Raw genomic sequence first — 22,558 nt, 5'->3', positions numbered from 1 at the left:
GGGAAGGTGGGCAGTGAACAGCACATAACAAGGAGGCTGCAATTCTAGATACCTCTACCCTCTGATGGGAGAAACCCAACTCTCCACTGTGGGAAACCCATGTTCAGAGAAGGCATTCACTAACACAGGCCTTTCACATGAGCTCACCTAGGTTCACCAGTATTAAAGGTTGGGCCAGGCAGTGGTGCAACTGGTTAAGCTCACGCGTTACCATGCATAAGGATCCTGATGCCCACCTGTGGGAGCAGTAAAGCAGTGCTGCGGGAGTCTCTGTCTCTCTCCTTATCTCCCCCTCCCCTCTCAATTTCTGTCTCTTTCCACAATAGATAATTTAAACATTAAAAAAATTAAAGCCAAGCCAGAGTTGAGCAGTGCTTTGATTAAAAACCAAACCAAAATAAACAAGCAAACAAACCTGTTAACATGAACTCATCTAGGTTTACTGGTGTAAGGCAGTCACAATAAGCAAACCGCAGAGGGACCCAGAGAAGGGGCATACGGGTGCTCACCAGACATCTCAACTCTGACCACAGCATCCTGCTAATTCAAGTCTTCCCTTTCATTTCTGCTGGAATAATTCTAGAGCCACCTATTTCATACCAGCCGATAGTTTAAAAGAGCCATATTTTTCTGCTTTCTGGGGCAGTGTCCTGAAGGGACTGTCTCTCAGTCTTTTGTTACTAGGGCACTTTGGTTTTACTAAGAGCTCCTGAAACGGAACTCTAGAAATCATGACCTGGGAGGTGGCACAGTGGACAGAGCATTAAACTCTCAAGTCTGAGGTCCTGAGTTTGATCCCTGGTATAATATGTGCTAGAATGATGATCTGGTTAAACCCCTCCCCCCAATATTAGAAGAAGGAGGAGAAGGAGGAAAATGGAGACGGAGAAGTCATCATTATTGTCACCATAGTGAGAAGGAATAAAAGCATGACATCAAGTGAACCACAAGGTCTGTCTAGTCAGCTCCAGGTCAGAGGGTCAAGTAGTTGACACAGTTTCATGGGCACTTACGTAGCTGGTGGGGAGGTGCCACTGGTGACGAGTTGTCACTAGTGGGCTAACCCACTCAGGCATTCAGGTTTCATTCCCATGTTTCCCTAGTTATATCAAGGCAATTGAAGGTATCAAAAAAAATATCAGGACTTCAAGTGACCTCAGGGGTCATCTGAACCCATCTCATCATATTAGAGAGGCCTGGGAGGGGAGTGATGCCTCAAGCTCATACTACCCAGAGGGAAAGCCAGAGCAGATCTCAGAGCTCATAATTTATTTATTTATTTTTAATATATATATAGTTATCCCCTTTTGTTGCCCTTGTTTTATTGTTGTAGTTATTATTGTTGTTATTGATGTCGTTGTTGGATAGGACAGAGAAATGGGAGGAGGGGAAGACAGAGAGGGGGAAGAGAAAGAGAGACACCTGCAGACCTGCTTCACCGCTTATGAAGTGACTCCCCTGCAGGTGGGGAGCCAGAGGCTTGAACTGGGATCCTTAAGCCAGTTCTTGTGTTCTGCGCCACATGCGCTTAACCCGCTGTTCTACCACCGACTCCCTCAGAGTCCATAATTTAAAGGCCAGTTGCCTATCAGTAGCCAACTCTCAAATTTGGCTTCTAAAACATACCTCAAGGAATATGGATAGGAGTAAGTATAGTCCAAATTGGCCTGCTATAAAGTATGCTTCAGGGCTGGGGAGATAGCATAATATAGTTATGCAAAAGACTTTCACACCCCCGGTCCTAAGGTCCCAGGCTGAATGCCCAGGACCACTATAAGCCAGACCTGAGCAGTGTTTCTCTCTCTCTCTCTCTTGCTCCTTTTTTTTTTTGACCAGAGCACTGCTTAGGTCTGGCTTATGGTGGTACAGGGGATTGAACCTGGGACTTTGTAGTCACAGGTATGAGAGTCTCTTTGCATAGCCATTATGCTATCTACTCCTGTCCCTCTTGTGTCTGTTTCTCTCCCTGTTTCTTTCCTCCTGTGTGCCCCTCATTAAAATAAGTATAAAAGAAAATAAAGTATGATTCATTTTGAAAAGACAGAAGAATTTCCTCTATGATATATATATTTTAATTTATTTATTTCCCTTTTGTTGCCCTTGTTTTTTATTGTTGTAGTTATTATTGATGCTGTCATGATAGGACAGAGAGAAATGGAGAGAGGAGGGGAAGACAGAGAGGAGGAGAGAAAGATAAGACAGCTGCAGACCTGCTCCATCACCTGTGAAGCGACTCCTGTGTAGGTGGGGAGTTGGGGGCTCGAACCAAGATTCTTATGCCAGTCCTTGTGTTTTGCACCACATGCACTTAACCCACTGCGCTACTGCCCGACTCCCTATGATATGTTTTTTAAAAAATATTTATTTTCCCTTTTGTTGCCGTTGGTTTTTTTTATTTTTGTAGTTATTAGTGTTGTTGTTATTGATGTTGTTGTTGTTGGATAGGACAGAGAGAAATGGAGAGAGGAGGGGAAGACAGAGAGGGGGAGAGAAAGATAAGACAGCTGCAGACCTGCTCCATCACCTGTGAAGCGACTCCCCTGCAGGTGGGGAGCCGGGGACTCGAACCAAGATCCTTACGCTGGTCTTTGCGTTTCGTGCCACGTGCACTTAACCCACTGCACTACTGCCCGATTCCCTATGATATGGTTTTTAACAGAGCACTGCTCAGCTATGGTTTATGGTGGTGCAGGGGATTGAACACACGACTTTGAAGCCTCAGGCATGAGTCTCTTTGTAGAATCATATTATCTAACCCCACCCCATACTAGTTTTACTATAAAAACCACTGTCCTCATCTTTGGGTAAAACTAGTACTCCAGGAAACCCTGCTGGATCCACATGAGAGTCTGCAGTTCATCCTGGGAGAGGAAGCACCCTGGTTTGAAAAGTTGATAGATCTTTGTAACCATTTCCTCATGAAGAGGACTGTGGCTTCTGCAGAGAACTTGGGCTGACAGACTTTTGGAGACCCAAGCTTTCTCCTTTGCAGTCGAGCTACTGTGTGGACCTTGTGTTCCAAGAATCCCAGCTGCTCTGCTCATCTCCCCGTCGTCACTGCCTGTCGTGGCTACTTTCCCACATGACTAAATGAGTCACAGAGAAGAAATAAATTTGAGAACATCTGACCTCACTGGACTGAAAAACTAATAAAGGTCATTGGCAAAGGTTTTCTCAGGCAGCACAGAAGATTATTACAACAGCAAGTGAAGCTGGGTCTAAACTCCCACTGTACAGAGATACCACTGTTTCTTATAGCTGCCTTCCCTCTGCAAAGACAGCATTAATGCAGTGAATGTAAACAGATGTCAGTAGCCTGGTCAGGCTGTGACGTACGGCCTGGATGGTGAAATGGGAAAGATGAGCCGAGGGGACCAGGGTAGAGGGACAAAGGAGGTAGGTAGTATAGGCCATGCTGAGCACAGGCCCTTTCTTGCCCTCTAGGGAGGTGACTATGCAGGGTTTAGAAAGCTGCTGGGCAGTGCTAGGCTCCACCTTGCTGGCATACTGCTCCAGGGCCACCACTGTGTCTGCATTGAAGCCCTCTTCATCCTCCGTGGCCAGATCCTCCAAGCCCACTTCTGTCTGCACTGCCAGGATGGTGCTGTCTGATGCTGTCACAGGGTGGTGAATGTAGGCAGTAGAGCCATCTTCTAGCTGGACGGCTTCCAGGGTGCTGGGGTCATAGCCCTCTGCAGGGAACAAGTGATTAGCCCAGACACTGCACTAGGGCAAGAACTGGGTGAGTTTCCTAACTGGTGGTGCCTGGCCCCTCTCCTAGTCCCCTGCGGACAAAAAAACGCAATAGTGTTATCTTATGATAACACTAGTCTCAGGATAAAGACCAAGACCTTTCATCTGACACTCATGGCTGAGTGTTCTGACCTTCTCCTCTCTACTGAATTTCATCTTACTTATTCTGCTCTCCTTCCCAGCTTCTAGTAGTTACTTGAAGGTGCCATATTTTCCCTCCTCATTTCCTTCTGTCTCTGGGCTTACATACACTGCTCTTCCTGTCTGGAGCACTAAATTCTCCCTGTTATGCTCTTCCACTTTCTTAGAGAAGCCCTCCCTCACAGTCTGATCCTTTGTTCACAACTATTAGTTCATGTGTAACAGATGGGTTGTTTCACTTCTTTCTTTTTTTTTGGTTGCTTCACTTCTATCTCCTCCACTAGACTCTTATGTGCTCCATACCTAGCGCTTAGTAGTCACTAAGAATTTTTTTTCTCCTTCCTTTATTCTTCTTCTTCTTTTTTTTTTTTTTTTGCAGAGCCTGGGCCTCACATATGTGTGATTTCATGGCTGAAAGGCCCCCTTTTTCATTCAAATAAAGAGAAATATCACCACAACAAAACTTTCCCTAGTACTTGTGTATTTCCATGTGGTACTAGGGCTCAAACCTGGGCTGGGCCCACAGTATGGCACATATCCTACCTGAGTTATCTCTCCATCTTCCCCACTTAAGAAAGTAGAGAAGCGGGGTGGGGAGGGAGGAGGGTTCAGGTCCTGGAACATGATGGCAGAGGACTTAGTGGGGGTTGTATTGTTATGTGGAAAGCTGGGGAAAGTTATGCATGTACAAACTATTGTATTTACTGTTGACTGTAAAACATTAATCCCCCAATAAAAAAGAGATAAAGAAAGAAAGAAAGAAAGAAAGAAAGAAAGAAAGAAAGAAAGAAAGAAAGAAGGAAAGAAAGAGAAAATGTGGAAGGACTAAATCACTATTCTGTAGAACTTTAGAGGATCCTGGCGGTAGTGCATCCAGTGGAGCACACATGTTACTATGCTCAAGGACCTGGGTTCAAGCCCTGGTCCCCATCTGTAGAGAGAAAGTTTCACAAATGGTGAAGCAATGCTGCAGGTCTCTCTCTCTCTCTCTCTCTCTCTTTCTCTCAATTTCTCTCTCTCTCTCCCTCTCCCCCTACCCCTTCTCATTTTCTCACTGTCCTATTAAAAAAAAAATAAAACAACACCTTAGAAGTTACATTCATAAATGTTACTAAGTTTTTCCTTCTGGTCTTAGATGATGTACTCAGGTGTTACTTAAAGCCCTAACCTGTTATTCTGGAGCCAAAGCTACCGCTGAGGACCATGTTAATATCACCCAACTCTCAGCCTCCTGGAGGCGGAAACAGCTGCTCCTCTGTACCTGGAAACAGGAGTTACTAATCCAGGTGAGCCTATATGGACCTCAGGGACCACAACTCCCATGTCTATGCTCCAGCTCTCAGGTTATCCACTCCATGCCCCAACCTCTCCTACTTCTACCTCTCCTCCTTCCCACCAGTGGTGATAACCATGTTCCCACCTTTAGGTGTGTGGTGTATGTAGGCCACGCTGCCATCTTCCAGTTGCACAGGCTGTCCATCTTCAAAGGCCAGAGGTTCTGTAATGAGAGTAATGCCTGCCTTTCTCTGGAGCTTGGTGCCATGGGGAAGGTCCCTCAGCAGGGGCGCCTGACCTTGCTCCATGAAGGTGCTTTGGAGTGCCCTCACCTTTCTGCAATGTCACCTGGTGAATGTATGCGGTGGTCCCATCCTCAAGCTGGATCACTTGCCCTTCAAGCAGCTTCTCTCCTGTGAAGGTGGAAATGGACAGAAGTGGTCCAGACCCTGGAGAGTGCCCAGGTCTGTCTGAGGCACAGTCTGTGTGTCATATGCGTTTAAGAACAAGTGATATTCTCTATATTCTTTTTTTATTTATTTTCCCTTGTTTTTTTTTTTTTATCATTGTAGTTATTGTTGGTGTTATTGATGTTGTCGTTGTTAGATAGGACAGAGAGAAATAGGGAATACAAAGAGGATGAGACAAAGATAGACACCTGCAAACCTGCTTCACCGCCTGTGAAGCAACTCCCCTGCAGGTGGGGAGCTGGGGGCTTGAACCGGGATCCTTATGCCGATTCTTGCACTTTGCACCATGTGCGCTTAACCCGCTGCGCTACCGCTAGACTCCCAATATTCTCTATATTCTTACCCCTGCTTCCCTTAACTTGGATTTCAGAGGTACTTGGGGTGAATACACCCTGCCATAAGAAACTGTAGAGGCCCCAACAGATTTCTTTCTTGTCAGGCACTGGAGAAACAACTTCATTTATTATTCTATCCATACCTGGCAAAGTAAGAACTATAAATTGCTGAGATTGAACTAAACGAGGAACAAAGGTTGCCCTGAACTCTAGAAAGGTGTCAATGGTTCAGATGTGGTCCAAACTAACTAAAGCAAAATGTATCCTCTTGTCTCACTAATAAAGCAGAATAGGTTATTGGTTAAAAGTAGTGGGCTCTGGGCCCTGCCCCCCTAGGGAAAGAGACAGGTTGGGAGTATGGATCAACCTGCCAACGCCCATGTTCAGCAGGTAAGTAATTACAGAATCCAGAGCTTCCACCTTCTGCACTCCATAAAAACCCTGGGTCCATACTCCTATGGGGTTAAAGAACAGGAAAGCTATTGGGGGAGGGTATGGGATACGGAGCTCTGTGGGTGGGAATTGTACCCCTCTTATCCTATGGTCTTGTAAGTGTTTCCATATTATAAATAAATACATTAAAAAAAAAAAAAGCAATGGGCTCTGGAACCAGCCAGACCTCCTGAATTTTAATTTTTGCTCTACTTCTTATAGCTGTGTGATCTTGACCAGCTCACTTGACTTCTGTGTGCCTTAGTTTCCTTCTCTCTCGCCTCCAATCTCTCTTAACCAGAGACCTGTTCAGCTCTAGCTTTCAGTAGAGACCTCAGAGCCTCAGGTAAGACAGTCTTTTTGCAAGAACCATTATGTTATCTCCCCCCCACCCCAGTTTCCTTTTCTTAAAATCAAAATTAACAACTATGCTTTCTTCACTGGGTACACTAGGGTTAAATGAAATATAATGGATGTAAAATACTCAGAGCAGAGTCAAGTATGTGATCAGTTCTCAATAAACCTGAGTTTTTATTATATTTAGTCAATTCTGTATTTCTGTAAAATCAGAAAGTAATATAACAGAGTGCTATGAATTATTACTACCACACTATTTTGTATCCTCCTAGGTCCTGTTCCATGGCCACTGCTAGGTCATGCTTCAATGACTGTTGACATTTACATTTCAATTTTCTAGCAAAAATGAACTCATATAAGTAAACATAATGAACTGCATAACTAACAAGACTCCAAAGCACCTTAGCTATCAACCTTTCATTATCTCCTCTTCATAGGAAAGCAATTCGAAGAGCAAGAGGGTCCTAGATTTATAATTAGAATTAGGCCATTCCCTTTGTCCAGTGAATTTGAGAGTGGTGACACACAGGGCAGGGGTGGGAAGGGTTGAAGAATTAATGACAAGTGGTTTCTTTCTAAGTTTCAGGTTTAGGAACTTGAGCTCTTCTGACTCTTCCACTTTGAGAAGTATCTGCTAACATTTCTGGACTAGCTATCTGCTTATGTCCTTCCCTCTGAAGAAATGGCAGATTGAATCTTCTTGGTTTAGCAACCAGTCAAAGACAGGTAAGGTGGAGAGAAGGTAAAACATAGGACAGAAGGCTGCTGAAATGAGGGACACTCACTTTCTTCTTTTATAATTAAGCAAGTAGTAGATGATCTTGCACTTTAATTTTGTCTTTTTTTATATAAAGAATTTATTTATTTATTCATGAGAAAGATAGGAATGAAAGAACCAAACATCATTCTGGTACATGTGTTGCTGGGGATTGAACTCAGGACCTCATGGTTGAGAATCCAGTGCTTTACTCACTGTGCCATATCCCAAACCACTTAATTTTGTCTTTTTATTTATTTATTTGAGGGCAGTTAATGGTTTATATTATAGTTGTTAACACATGGGTACAGTTTCTCATCTCTTCATGATAAATGTCTGCAAAATATTCTCACCCTCCAACTAAGGTCCTTTTTTTTAATTAAAGATTTTATTTATTTATGAGAAAGATAAGAGGAGAGAGAAAGAACCAGACATCACTCTGGCACATGTGCTGCTGGGGATCGAACTTAGGACCTCATGCTTGAGAGTCCAAAGCTTTACCACTGCACCACCTCCCAGACCACCTAAGGTCCTTTTTTTTACCATCAGGCACCTGCAATACTTTATTTGCCACGGCAAGTTCACCAGTAGTTTCAGTTTTAAAAGCACCAGCAGAGCTTCTGCTAGTAGAGTAGCTATTACTTCAAGGCTAGAAATAAATTATTGAAAAAAGCTGTTTAAGAAAAAACCTGTAACCCTGAATCTCCTCTAATGCCAGAAACAATAATGAGAGAATCAGGTGGGGAGAGGAGCTGATATAGCTCTTGTATCCCATTACACAGCAGGGGCCATATGTTCTCATTTGCCCAGAACAGTCACAGCTCATTTACTCACAGCACTCTCCAACCTGTTGGATTTGAGTGACAAGTTTTATGCTTACCCTAATTATAAGCAACTCTCATTAAGTTTTAGGAATTCCTGATAGCTAAGCTGCCTGATAGAGATGCTGACTGACAAAGATGAAAGTGCTTGGCCAAGAGCTTCATCTCTGAGAGAGATGCCTTTCAAGACTGTGTGCTTCATGCCTGAAGCCCAGATCTCCCAGGTTCAATCTTCATAAGCCAGAGTTGAACAATACTCTGGTCTCTTTCTCTCCCTCTCATTAAAAAACTGTGTCAGAAGGTGGCATCACAGGTAAAGAGCACTGGGCTTGTATGCATGAGGTCTTCAGTTGATCCCTGGTATCACATATGCCAGACTGATGCTCTGGTGTTTGTTCTCTGTGTCTCTCTTTAAGAAACAGATACATCTTTAAGGAAAAAAAAAAAAAAGGGCTGTATTGCACCAAAGCAAAAGTCTCTGGGGAAGGAGGGGGAGAGAGGGTGGGGAGAGAGGGTGGAGAGGGCACAGGGATCTTGTTGCATTATGGTGGCAAAGGATCTAAATTTGGGGTGAGAGTGTTCTGTTAATACCTATCACAGGAAGATGAGAAATTTTTACCCATGTGTCAATAACTGTACTGTAAACCATTAATCCCTTTGTCCCCTCATCCCCCCAACAAAATGACTGGGGAAAAAAACTTTGTGGTTCCAGTTCTGAAGGCCAGCTCTACTCTCAGCATTGTAAAACCTGCTGTGTGATTGTGTGTGTGCACTGTGTGTAAGCACATATTGTGTGCAGCACTATGGAGAAGGCAGGGAATGCAACCAGGAAGTGTACCAAGAGAAAGATATAATTAGGGATGAGGGGAGGCCAAGAGATCCAGTCATAAGAAGTAAACACAGAAGAAGAGAGTGAGTGTGGCATATAGCCCAGGAGGTGCTGCTGTGCTAGAGAATTGGACTTGAATTTGCCATGTTCCAAGTTCAATGTGTGTGACCAGTGCTTGCTTGCTTTCTTTCTTTCTTTCTTTCTCTCTTCTCTCTCTCTCTCTCTCTCTCTCTCTCTCTCTCTCTCACACACACACACACACACACATTTAAAGAAAAGAGTTCAGCCTTCTCAGATGAAGTGTGGCTACTTGGTTTTTATTCATTTATTCAACCATTAAAAAAAAAGATATATTGGGGGTCGGGTGGTGGCACACCGGGTTAAGCACACATAGTACAAAGCACAACGACCTCCACAAGGATTGCAGTTCAAGCCCCTGCCTTCCCACCTGCAGGGGGCGTCGCTTCACAAGCGGTGAAGTATGTCTGCAGGTATCTCTATCTCCCCCTCCCTTCTCAATTTCTCTCTGTCCTATCCAATAAATGGAAAAAATGGCTGCAAGGATAGTGGAGTCATAGTGCTGGCCCCAGCGATAACCCTAGAGGCAAAAAAAAAAAAAAAAAAAAAAAATCCAGAAATAGAACAGCGCTCTGGCATGTACTATGCAAGGGATCAAACATAGGATCTTATGCTTCCAAGTACTGTGCTTAGCTGGTGCACTACCTTTCAAGCTGCACCATTAATTTGTAGCAGAAGACTAATGAATGCATAGGAGCTAACAAGGTCCATGGCGTAATCCTAGCCCTATCTAAAAGTTTCTAATTTCTCTCATGCTACTTCTGTGCTACTGAGATTATAGTAGAGGGACAAGACCTGTGATAGGAAGTCTACAAACAAAAGGTTCCAGGCTTCAAAATTATCCTAGAGATGTTCCATTCTTAAGAAAAGGAAGTCAGTCAGACTCATATATCACAGATAGTTCTTGAAAAGAAACCATTCCAGTAAACACACACCTGCCACACTGTCATATGAAAAGACTTTATATGATGAGACTAGGGGGCCTCTTTGTATTATCTGGGAGCAGATAATTAAAACTGAAATCAACAAATTATCTGCAAATGTGGGAAATGAAGTATATAGTGACAATGTATTTAGATGGAGGACAATACAGCAGCAATGAATTATTATTATTATTTTAGACAGAGATAGGGAGAGAGGTAGGGGTAGATAGCAAACTGGTTATGCAAACAGACTGTCATGACTAAGGCTCCAAAGATTTGTTTGTGTTTTCATTTGCCATTAATTTTTTTATATTTATTTATTTATTCCCTTTTGTTGCCCTTGTTGTTGTAGTTATTATTGTTGTTGTTGATGATGTCAGTGCTGTTGGATAGGACAGAGAGAAATGGAGAGAGGAGGGGAAGACAGAGAGGGGGAGAGAAAGAGAGACACCTGCAGACCTGCAGGCCTGTGAAGTGACTCCTCTGCAGGTGGGGAGCCGGGGGATCGGACCGGGATCCTCGTGCCATTTGCCATTTGTTTATTTATTTATTTATTTCCTTCTCTCTGGCTTGATTAAGCTTTTCTGGTTGCTTTTGTTGTATTGGCTGGTGGTGGACGGTGTTCTCTGTAGTGGGAGGGATTTCGTTGAGTCTAGCTGGAGCTTTTTGTTCATTTTTGTTTCTTTTACTTCCTTTTCATCTTATTCATTTATTTTTTTCCTGCTCTCTGGTTCAGTTAATCTTCACCTTTGTTGCTGTTGTTGTATTAGCAATATCATTTTGTGAGAGGACTTTGGTTTAGTTTGGCTTTCCCTTGCACAACACAATAACTGAACAGCAACAACCAAGACATAAAATTACACACCAAAAAAAAAAAAAAAGGTTAAATCAGAAACAGTTAAATCAACTATAGAAATGAGTCAGGAGAGGAGCCCAGAAGAAACTCTAAGTAGGGGAGTCGGGCAGTAGCACAGTGGGTTAAGCACACATGGCGCAAAACGCAAGGACTAGCATAAGGATCCTGGTGTCGCTTCACAGGTGGTGAAGCAGGTCTGCAGGTGTCTATCTTTCTCTCCTCCTCTCTGTCTTCCCCTTCTCTCTACATTTCTCTCTGTCCTATCCAACAACGACTACATCAATAACAACAACAATAATAAAAAAAAAGGGCAACAACAGGGAATATAAATAAATTAAAAAAAGAAGAAATTCTAAGTAAGCCAGAAGCAACTAAAAATGAGGAAAATATCCAAACATTAATTGATACATTAATCACAGGAGTGATGAAAGCTTTTGAGGAAAATACTATCAGAAATAAGGGAAATAACCAATGAGATCCTGAAAGAAAACATGAGCTATCTCAAGTTAATTAGAGAACTGAATGCTCAAATAGCTGAGCTAAAAGGTCCGCTAGTAGAACAAGCTAATACTGTAACTGAATAGCTGAGCTGAAGAAGGAAGCTGATGGAAGGGAGAACAGAATAACAGAAGCAGAAAAACAGAATTAGCCAGACTGAGGATGAATTGGAGAAAAATAAGAAGTAAAAGAGCTAAAGAAGAGATTGAGAGACACTGAAAACAACACCAGAGACATATGGGATGACCTCAAGTTAGGTGACATTTTCATAATTGGCCTACCAGAGGAAGAATGAGAGGAAGGGGAAGAAATCATCTTAAAGGAAATAACAGAAGAAGAAAACTTCCTCACCCTAAACAACAGAAAGGACATTAAAATTCAAGAAGCTTAGAAAGTCCCAAATAAAGTCAACCCAGACCTAAAGACACCAAGACACATCATAGTTACAATGGAAAGAAGTAAGGATCAAGAAAGGATCCTGAAGGCTGCAAGAGAAAAACAAAAAGTCACATAAAAGGAAAACTCATTAAGACTACAAGCAGACTTCTCCACACAAACTCTAAAATCCAGAAGAGAATGGCAAGATATCTACCGAGTTCTCAATGATCCACACAAACTCTGTCCAAATGCTGTCTGTAGGAATCCCACCTAACAAGACAAACACAGACTCAAAGTGAAAGGATGGAAAACTATCATACACAAGCCAATGGACCACAATGGGCAGGAACAGCTATTCTCATCTCTGACACAACAGACTTTAAAATAAAGTAAGAAAAGATAGGCATGGATATTACATAGTGATCTGAGAATCAAAAAAAAAAAAAAAACAAGAAGACTTAACAATTATTAACATCTATGCACCTAATGAGGGCCTATCTAAATATGTCAAACACTGAAAGAGCTTCAGAAATGCATTAACAGTAACATGGTAATAGTAGGAGACTTCAACACCACACTTAAACAGATCATCTAAGCAGAGAATCAACAAAGAAACAAGAGAATTAATCGAAGAGATAGATAGACTAGAACTTCTGGACATCTTCAGAGTCCTACACCCCAAGAAACTGGAATACACATTCTTTTCAAATCCACATGGAACATCCTCAAGGATAGACCATATGTTAAGGCCACAAAGACAGTGTGAACAAATTCAAGAGCATTGAAATCATTCTAAGAATTTTCTCAGACCACAGTGGAATTAAAGGTAAAACTTAACAACAAACAGAAAATTAGTAAAAGACCCAAAATATGGAAAGTCAACAACACACTGCTTAACAACCACTGAGTCAAAGAGGAACTCGAACAAGAAATTCAGATGTTCTTAGAATCAAATGAAAATGAAGACATGAGTTATCAAAATATCGGGACATAGCTAAAGCATACTTAAAGGGAAACTCATAGTCTTACAAGCACACATTAGGGAACAAGGAAAAGCTCAAGGAAACAGCCTGAATGCATGTCTTAAAGACATAGAAGAGGAACAAAGGAACCAGAAAGACCAAAATGACTAAAATTAGGGCAGAAAGAAATAACATCGAAAATAAGAGAACCATACAAAAGTTCAATGAAGTCAAGTTGTTGGTTCTTTGAAAAAGTAAACAAAACTGACAAACCCTTTGCCAGACTCACTAAACAAAACAAAACAAAAAAAGGGGTGAGGAGAGAAGACTCAAATAAATAGAATTGTAAATGATAGGAGAAATATCACCACAGAAATTCAAAAAATTATGTGAAGCTTCTATGAACAATTATATACTATAGGCCACCAAGCTAGAGAACCTGGAAGAAATGGAAGAATTCTGGAAACATATACCCTTCCAAAACTGAACCAGGAAGAACTACAAAACCCAAATGGCCCTATCAGACAAAGAAATTGAAAAGTTATTAAGAACCTTTCCAACAATAAAAGTCCAAGACCAGATGGTTTTACAAATGAATTCTACAAAACCTTTAGGAAATAGGAAAGCTTCCAATGGAGGGGGTGGGATGGAGAACTCTGGTGGTGGGAATTGTGTGGAATTGTACCCCCTTATCCAATTGACTTGTCATTCATTACTAAATAAAATTTAAAAAAGAAGTAAAAATGAGGCAGTGTTTGCTAGTGCTATCTAAAGTAGACATGCATGCCTTCTGGAGGACCTGAGAATGCTGGTAAGAAAGAAGGGGACTGAGGGAGTTGGGCAGCAGCACAGTGGGTTAAGCGCATGTGGCACAAAGCACAAGGACCGGCGTAAGGATCCCAGTTCGAGCTCCCGGCTTCCCACCTGCAGGGGAGTTGCTTCAAAGGTGGTGAAGCAGGTCTGCAAGTGTCTATCTTTCTCTCACTTTCTCTGTCTTCCCCTCCTCTCTTCATTTCTCTCTGTCCTATCTAACAACATCAATATCAATAACAACAATAACTATAACAACAATAAAAAAGACAAGGGCAACAAAAGGAAAAATAAATAAATAAATAAATAAATAAGAAAGAAGGGGACTGGTGTAATAGTGAATATCTCTGGCCTGAAGGCTCTGTCCTTCAACAGAATTCTGTTTTTATTCCAAGTCTGCCTTGATTTTTATTTTATTTTTTAAATTAATTTTATTTTATTTATAAAAAGGAAACACTGACAAAACCATAGGATAAGAGGGGTCAAACTCCACACAATTCCCACCACTAGAACTCCATTTCTCATCCCCTCTCTTGATAGCTTTCCTATTCTTTAACCCTCTGGGAGTATGGACCCAAGGTCATAGTGGGTGCAGAAAGTGGAAGGTCTGGCTTCTGTAATTGCTTCCCCGCTCAACATGGGTGTTGATTCCCATACCCCCAGCCTGCCTCTCTTTTCCCCTAGTGTGGCGGGGTTCTGGGGAATCCCAGATTCCGGAGCTCCAGGACACATTGGTGGGGTCATCTGTCCAGGGAAGTCTGGTTGGCATCATGCTAGGCCTTGATTTTATTATTTAGCAAAGAGAAAGGGGAAGAGAGGGGGTATGGAAATAGCATAGTGGTTATGCAGAAAGGCTTTCAAGCCTGAGGTACCAACAGTCACAGGTTCAATCCCCAGCACAACCATAAACCGGAGCTGGACAGTGCTTTGGTGGGGAGGGAGGAAGAGAGAGAGGAAGGGGGGGAGGGGGGGGAGAGGAAGGGGGGGAGGGGGGGAAGAGAGGTGGGGGGAGGGAAATGCACACACAAAGCAGAGCATCACTCTGGCACATATGATGCCAGGGACTAAACTTGAGACCCCATGCTTAAGAGTTCACCACCTCAGGAACAACATAATGGACCCCTTTGTGGGCCCCCATAGGACCTTCCCCTAAATGTAGATCAACAATGGTAGAGAGAGTTCCATTCTCCAAAGAGAGGTTAGATAACATACTCTATCTACCACCTGAGGAAGATGAGTCCTGAAATTGGTGCAACCTGGAACGTCACTACTTGTGACCACAGAATAGGAGCTTGGACCTACAGGGATGTAGAGGTTACATAGGCTTTTGTGCTGAATATGGGCCCCAGATCAAATTGATGGGGCTTACAATCAATATTTATACACTTTCTCCATATTTGGGAGCTACTCTCTTCCCTGATCCAGCTTTCTAGCCCTTTTTCCACCCATGACATCATCTCCCCAGATAATAACTTGGGTCCACCTGCATATCAGATGTCAGGCTCAGGAAAAAACTAGTAAAGTCATGGGCCCCTTGGAATATACCTAAAATAGACCTACTAGCTTTTTCCAAAACAGAAACCCCAAATCCTCATCTGCAATATTCTTGCCTTTAGGTTCATGATTAGTCAACACTTTGTCCTGCTTTATATCTTAACTCTTTTTCAGCTACCAGGTTCTAGACGCTATCAGGATGCCAACCTGACTTCCCTGGGCAGACAACCCCACCATTGTGGGGCTCAAGAAGAAAAAAAAAACAACTAGTAAAGTCATGGGCTCTTTGGACTATAACTAAAATAGGACTACTATCTTTTTTTTTTTTTTTTTTTAAATTGCCACCAGTTATCACTGGGACTCAGTGCCTGTACCTATGAATCCACGATTCTCAGAAGCCATTTCTTCCTTTTATTTTTCCTTTCTGTTTTTATTTGATAAGACAAAGAGAAACTGAGAGGGGAGAGGAAGAGAGAAAGAGAAATACCTATAGACCGGCTTCACTGTTCATGAAATGTCCCCTCTGCAGATGGAGTTCAGACCTGGGTCCCTTGTGTGCTCAATCAGGGGCAACTCTGCCTGGCCCCATGCTACCTTGATTTTAAAGTCCTCAAACTTCAGGGAAATCTGAATTTCAGATAAACAATGATGTGTGTATGTAATTAGTACACCTCAGACATTCTCATGCAAAGCATGTTGTGGTGAGTAAGTGGGAGGACAGGGTGGTGATAAGAGTTTTGGAAATCTTCTCCGGAGACTTTGGGACAGGGTGGGATTCAGAGGCCCAAGGAAATAAATACCTTTGACAGCTTGCTGGATGTAGGCTGTCGTCCCATCACTGAGGGTCACCGTCTGCAGCCCCAAGCTCTCCATGGTAAACTGCTGCTCGTGCACTCAGACATGAAGTTGGCTGCTGGCCAGCACTGAAAGCCACAGCTAGTGTCAGAGATTTCCTTCTGGGTCACAAATCTGAGAAAATGGAAAGTGTCACATTATGAGTCATACAGTTTTCTTCTGCCCTTTTGCTGAAAGGACACCCAAGGAAAGAATGAATGAAGTCAGCCAAAAAGAAAGAAAGATGAATTTTTCTTCCACCAGGAAGGGGTCTCAGCAGGGTTTTATGCTGGTGAGATTCCACTGCTCCTAGAGTAGTCTCAAAGGGTTCTTGTTCTCCCATTAGAGGGTGAGAGAAAGAGATAGGAGAGACATCACAGCACCACTCTACTGCAGATGAAGCTTCCCCCTTTGCAAGGTGCTCCCATGTGGTGACCAAGAGCTTGAATCCCAGTCTTTGCAAATCGCAAAATGTACTTTGTACAGGGTGAGCTATATTCTGGCTCCTGAGAGATGAATTCCTTTAAGCTCAAAGTTATGTTGGTTTTTATGAGGAAGTGTCAATACACATAAAGAATTCTAAAAGTTGGGGGGTCTGGTGGTAGCACAGCGGGTTAAGTGCACATGGTGCAAAGCACAAGGACCAGTGTAAGGAACTGGTTCGAGCCCCCGGCTCCCCACCTGCAGGGGAGTCGCTTCACAGGCGGTGAAGCAGGTCTGCAGGTATCTGTCTTTCTCTCCCCTTCTCTGTCTTCCCCTCCTCTCTCCATTTCTCTCTGTCCTATCCAACAACGAACGACATCAATAACAACAATAACCACAACAAGGCTACAACAACAAGGGCAACAAAAGGGGGGAAAAAAGGCCTCCAGGAGCAGTGGATTCATGGTGCAGGCACCGAGCCCCAGCAATAACCCTGGAGGCAAAAGAAAAAAAAAAAAAGAATTCTAAAAGTTGAACGTATAAGAAAAGCATGCCGGACAAAGTTGTAAAGATTCCGTTTATGGGGCTGGGAAAACAGCATAACGGTTATGAGAAAGACTTTATTTATTTATTTGTTTTTAAAAGACTTTAATACCTTCGACACCAAAGGTCCCAGGTTCAGTCCCCAGTACGACCATAAGCCAGAGCTAAGTAATGCTCTGGTCAGTCGGTTGGTCGATCTGTCTGTCTGCCTACCTACCTACCTATTTCTCTGTACCTCTCTCATTAAGATAAAATAAATAAAATGTTTTTTCTTTTTTATTTATTCCCTTTTGTTACCCTTGTTGTTTTATTGTAGTTATTGTTGTTACTGATGTCGTTGTTGTTGGATAGGACAGAGAGAAATGGAGAGAGGATGAGAAGACAGAGAGGAGGAGAGAAAGACAGACAGCTGCAAACCTGCTTCACTGATTGTGAAGCGACTCCCCTGCAGGTGTGGAGCCGGGGGCTCGAACCGGGATCCTTACGTGGGTCCTCGCACTATGCGCCATCTGCGCTTAACTTGCTGCACTACCGCCCAACTCCCATAAATAAAATGTTTTTTAAAAAAGGTTTCTAAACAACAAGGGCAACAAAAGGGAAAATAAATAAATAAATAAACAAATAAAAAGGTTTCATTGATCAAAATCTACTTTTTAACCTGCTCCCATTAGGAGGGAGCTCCAGTGAAGGTAGATTACCAGCCCCACTAGCCCTGATTCCAGCTACTTTCTTGCATTCAGTTCCATCCATCCACAGCCTTGTTATCATTCTCAGTGAACATCCTACAAACATCACAAATGCAATGAATCCCCAACTAATCCCTCCAGTCCCCAGAACTGTTCCATTTCTACTGCCTCCATTCAGAGATAGCAGCACCTTTACCATTCAGAAATGCTGGTGATGGTCCAGTGGATAAAGCATTGGACTTTCAAGCAGGAGGTCCTGAGTTCAATCCCCGGCAGCACTTGTGCCAGAGTGATGTCTGGTTTTTTCTCTCTCCTCCTATCTTCCTCATTAATAAGTAAATAAAATCTTTAAAAAAAAAAAAAAAGAGGAAATGCTGGTGTAATCTTTGATCCCTCCTTTTCCCTCTGAAATCTAGGTTCCCACCTCTTAGAAGTTGTGTTAAGGGAGTGGGGGGTAGCGCAGTGGGTTAAGGACACGTGGTGTGAAGCGCAAGGACCAGTGTAAGTACCCTGGTTCAAGCCTCTGGCTCCCCACCTGTAGGGGAGTCGCTTCACAGGCAGTGAAGCAGGTCTGCAGGTGTCTGTCTTTCTCTCCCCCTCTGTCTTCCCCTCCTCTCTCCATTTCTGTCCTATCTAACAACATCAATAACAACAATAACTACAACAAGTATAAACAACAAGGGCAACAAAAGGGAAAAATAAATAAATAAATAAATAAATACTAAAAAAAAAATAAGAAGTTGTGTTGACTTGGGAAAATAATTGACTCTCTCTCAGCCCAAGATGTCACTTAAAAAAAAAAGGGGGGGGGGGCTGGGTGGTGGTGCACCTGGTTGAGCGCACACATTACAATGCACAAGGACCCAGGTTCGAGCCCCCGGTCCCCACCTGCAGGGGGAAAGGTTCACAAGTGGTGAAGCAGTGCTGTAGGTGTCTCTCTGTCTCTCTCCCTCTCTATCTCTTCCTTCTCTATCGATTTCTGACAGTCTCTATCCAATAAATAAATTTTAAAAATTAAAAAAAAAAAAGAAATGAAAGAAAAAAAAAAAGGAGTCGGGCTGTAGCGCAGCGGGTTAAGCGCAGGTGGCGCAAAGCACAAGGACCGGCGTAAGGATCCCAGTTCGAACCCCGGCTCCCCAACTGCAGGGGAGTCGCTTCACAGGCGGTGAAGCAGGTCTGCAGGTGTCTATCTTTCTCTCCCCCTCTCTGTCTTCCTCTCCTCTCTCCATTTCTCTCTGTCCTAGTCAATATTGACGACAACAATAATAACTACAACAATAAAACAACAAGGGCAACAAAAGGGAATAAATAAATAAAATTAAATTAAAAAAAATTAGGGGGGGTCAGGCGGTGGCACAGTGGGTTGCTTAGCACGTGGCGCAAAGTGCAGGGACCGGCGTTAGGATCCCAGTTCGAGCCTCCGGCTCCCCACCTGCAGGGGAGTCGCTTCACGGGCGGTGAAGCAGGTCTGCAGGTGTCTATCTTTCTCTCCCCTCTCTCTCTGTCTTCCCCTCCTCTCTCCATTTCTCTCTGTCCTATCCAACAACAAAGCAACGTCAACAATGGCAATGATAACCGCAATGAGGCTGCAACAACTAGGGCAACAAAAAGGGGGAAAAATGGCCTCCAGGAGCGGTGGATTCATGGTGCAGGCACCGAGCCCAGCAATAACCCTGGAGGAAAAAAAAAAATAGAAGTTACAGAAATGATTTCTTATGTTGATTTTATCACCTCTGTATACTTGTATAATCTATACAATGAAGCACTGGCCTAAATGATCCTAAGGTCCTTTCCACTGTGTACAGTAATTATATTATTACACATACACACACACACACACACACACACACACACACACACACACACACGGTTCTTAGTATATGTTATCATTGTCAGTATTTTATTTATATTCTTTTAATGTAAGAAGTAAACCAAAGAAAATAGTTATATTAGCCTAATATAAAGATAAGACAACTGAGGCTCACAGATGCAGTAATTTGTCCAACATCCCCAGCTAGTAAGTGTTTAGGCCAAGATTTGAAACTAGGCTGGCTGGGAAGCCAAAGTTCATCTTCCTTTGCAAATCTACTGTGACACACAGTCAGAACTCAAAACATGTGAATATTATTTGCTGAACTTCCATATGAGCCACTACAACTTAAACCCACTCCTCTTGACCTAACTAAAATGGAAAGAGGGAACAGCTGGTAGCTAGTTACATTCCCAAAATAACTCTTTTTAGACTAAAAAAAAAAAAAAAAAACAAATCTCTGGGAGTCAGGTGGTAATGCAGTGGGTTAAGAGCATGTGGCGCAAAGCACAAGGACCGGTTTAAGGATACCAGTTCAAGCCCCTGGCTCCCCACCTGCAGGGGAGTCGCTTCACAGATGGTGAAGCAGGTCTGTAGGTGTCTTTCTCTCCCCCTCTCTCCATTTCTCTCTGTCCTATCTAACAACAATGACATCAATAACAACAACAATAACTACAACAACAATAAAACAACAAGGGCAACAAAAGGGAATATTTTAAAAAAACATTTAAAAAAACTTAAAAAAAGAAAACAAATCTCTATCCCATTATATGCTCTCATGTCCAGACTACATAACCCTAACTGGTTCAATTTCCTTCTGTAAGCCTTATAACAGAAATCTTTAAAACAATCCACTATTGCTCACTAACCTTTCCCAATCACTTGAAGATGCCTTCCAGTAGAACCTGACTGCAGGTGGTGAGACTTGGACTGTCAGGCATAGCAGTAGCCACCAGGAATGTACAAGAGACATGACTACCATGACTTTCTTGCTAAAAGATGGTATACTCTAAATCCTTCTGTACCAGCACTAAACTAATAATGGTGTCACTGGTCAAGCCAACAGAAGCTTCTTTTCTATTCAGGATGTTATTTCTCAAAAGCTTCATTCTATACCTGACATTTCAGATTCATCAATAGAAATACCCTTACTGAGAAAGGGCAGAGGGGGACAAGGAAAGTTGCTTTCACTTGGAGGGCATAAAGCATACTAGTTCCTTCATGATCTTAGCTGGACATGGGGGACAAAGAGACTTGTGTAGGGGAGAGGAGAGCCAGACAAAAGGTAGGGATTAAAAAGAAGCACTCTTGACCAGAACTAGTCATAACAAAACTAGTTACTATTTCCTGCAGATCTAAATGAACTTAATTTATTGTTGCTGCTGATACAAGAAACAGACCCTCAGCTTTGTAACACGTAAGTGTGTTTTTGAGGATAGGGAAGATAGCATAGTGGTCATGCAAAAAGACTCTTCCTGCTTGAGGTTCCAAAGTCCCATGTTCAATCCCCATAAAACAGAATTGAGCAATGTTCTAGTAAATAAATAAAACTTTTTAATGCAAAAAAATATATATAGTTACTGGAGTATTTAGAAGTGCTTTTTAATTAAACAGATAAAAGCAGATATAATACTTGACCTTAGCTGAAAGATAAAGATCAAGACGTGGGTAGTTAGACGGTAACGCAGCGGGTTAAGCGCACGTGGCCCATAACACAAGAACCGATTTAAGGATCCCAGTTCAAGTAGATCTGAGGTGTCTGTCTTTCCCCCTCTGTCTTCCCCTCCTCTCTCCATTTCTCTCTGTCCTATCCAACAACAACGACATCAACAACAACAATAACAATAACTACAACAATAAAACAAGGGCAACAAAATGGAATAAATAAAAATTTAAAAAAATCAAAAAGTGATGAAAGGCTTTTTAAAAAGATACTTTGGATATTTAGGCTTTTAAAAATATTTAATATATTAATGAGAAAGATAGGAGAGATTTTATTTACTTGCTAATGAGAAAGATAGGAGGAAAGAGAGAAAGAACCAGACATCACTCTGGTACATGTGCTGTTGGGGATCGAACTCAGGACCTTGAGAGTCTAGTGCTTGAGAGTCTAGTGCCTTAGCCACTGTGCCACCTCCCGGACCACATCTTTAGGTCTTTTTATATAGTAAGAATGTGATTAAATGTGATTAAATTGCCTACTAAAAGAATAAAAATAATGGACAGGAGAGACAGAAAATGAAGGGGCCAGGCTGTGGCACAGAGGGTTAAGCACACATGGTGAGAAGCCAAGGACCAGCTTAAGAATCCCAATTAGAGCCGCCCAGCTCCCTACCTGCAGGGGGGGTTGCTTCAGAGACAGTGAAGCAAGTCTACAGGTGTCTTTCTCTCCCCCTCTGTCTTCCCCTCCTCTCTCAATTTCTCTCTGTCCTATGCAACAACAGCAATAACAATAACAATAATGACAAGTAGGGCAACAAAAAAATGCGAAAAATGGCCTCTAGGAGCAGTGGATTCATAGTGTAGGCACTGAGCCCCAGCGATATCTTGGAGGCAGAAAAAAAAAAAAAAAAAAGAATAAGTAGTCATATATTTGTGCTTCTCCACTTTATCACGGTTCTGATCTAAGCTGACCCCACACCCCACCTCGTTTTGCCTTGACTGCAGGCACATGTTCACTATTTCATTTTCTGCCAACCAGAACTACCTGCTTATCTGGAACAAGGTTTTCTAAACTCTGTTGCCTCAGTCAGTTCAGAAGGCAACTGCATTTAGAAGCCAAGAACTCCCACCAACCCAGCAAAATGCTTGTGTGGAAAAAGAAGAATGTTTAACTTTGACTGGGGGGCGGGGGGTGGCTTCATTTTCACTCAGAAAATTCACTGGGAAACAGAAAACCTCTCATAAAGAAAAAGAGACAGCAGGTTGAGAGGAATGAAGGCTAAGGGAGTCAAATGGCAAACAAATTAGAACCAGACTTGGAAAAGCTATAATAAAATGATTCAGTATTTGTTGCTTTAAAAAAATATTTCAGTACACACACACACAAACGCACACGTGTCCTGGTGAAACAGGCATGGTTCTGTGAGTTTC

At 42.5% G+C, this 22,558-nt stretch overlaps 1 protein-coding gene across 5 annotated transcripts in view; it reads right to left on the bottom strand.

Annotated features, from left to right (window-relative positions):
- ZNF76 (zinc finger protein 76) overlaps positions 1 to 22,558 on the bottom strand; it is a 45,530-nt gene that overhangs the window by 8,307 nt on the left and 14,665 nt on the right. For 3 of the 5 annotated variants that reach the window (XM_016192414.2, XM_007532792.3, XM_060189662.1), the window contains exons 2-5: positions 15,970 to 16,138; positions 5,502 to 5,582; positions 5,315 to 5,392; positions 3,496 to 3,692 (exon numbers count right to left, since the gene is read on the bottom strand). In XM_016192414.2, coding sequence (XP_016047900.1) covers positions 3,496 to 3,692; positions 5,315 to 5,392; positions 5,502 to 5,582; positions 15,970 to 16,042 — 429 coding nt within the window. In that variant the 5' untranslated portion in view covers positions 16,043 to 16,138. Of the gene's footprint in view, positions 1 to 3,495; positions 3,693 to 5,314; positions 5,393 to 5,501; positions 5,583 to 15,969; positions 16,139 to 22,558 lie in introns of those variants that run through there. The other 2 variants (XM_060189663.1, XM_060189664.1) reach the window with 2 other exon arrangements.

The sequence above is a fragment of the Erinaceus europaeus genome, chromosome 4, assembly GCF_950295315.1.
Source record: "Erinaceus europaeus chromosome 4, mEriEur2.1, whole genome shotgun sequence".
In the NCBI taxonomy this organism is placed as follows: domain Eukaryota; kingdom Metazoa; phylum Chordata; class Mammalia; order Eulipotyphla; family Erinaceidae; genus Erinaceus; species Erinaceus europaeus.
The sequence above is the reverse complement of the archived record's forward strand: the minus strand, read 5'-3'. Positions and strand labels throughout refer to the sequence as shown.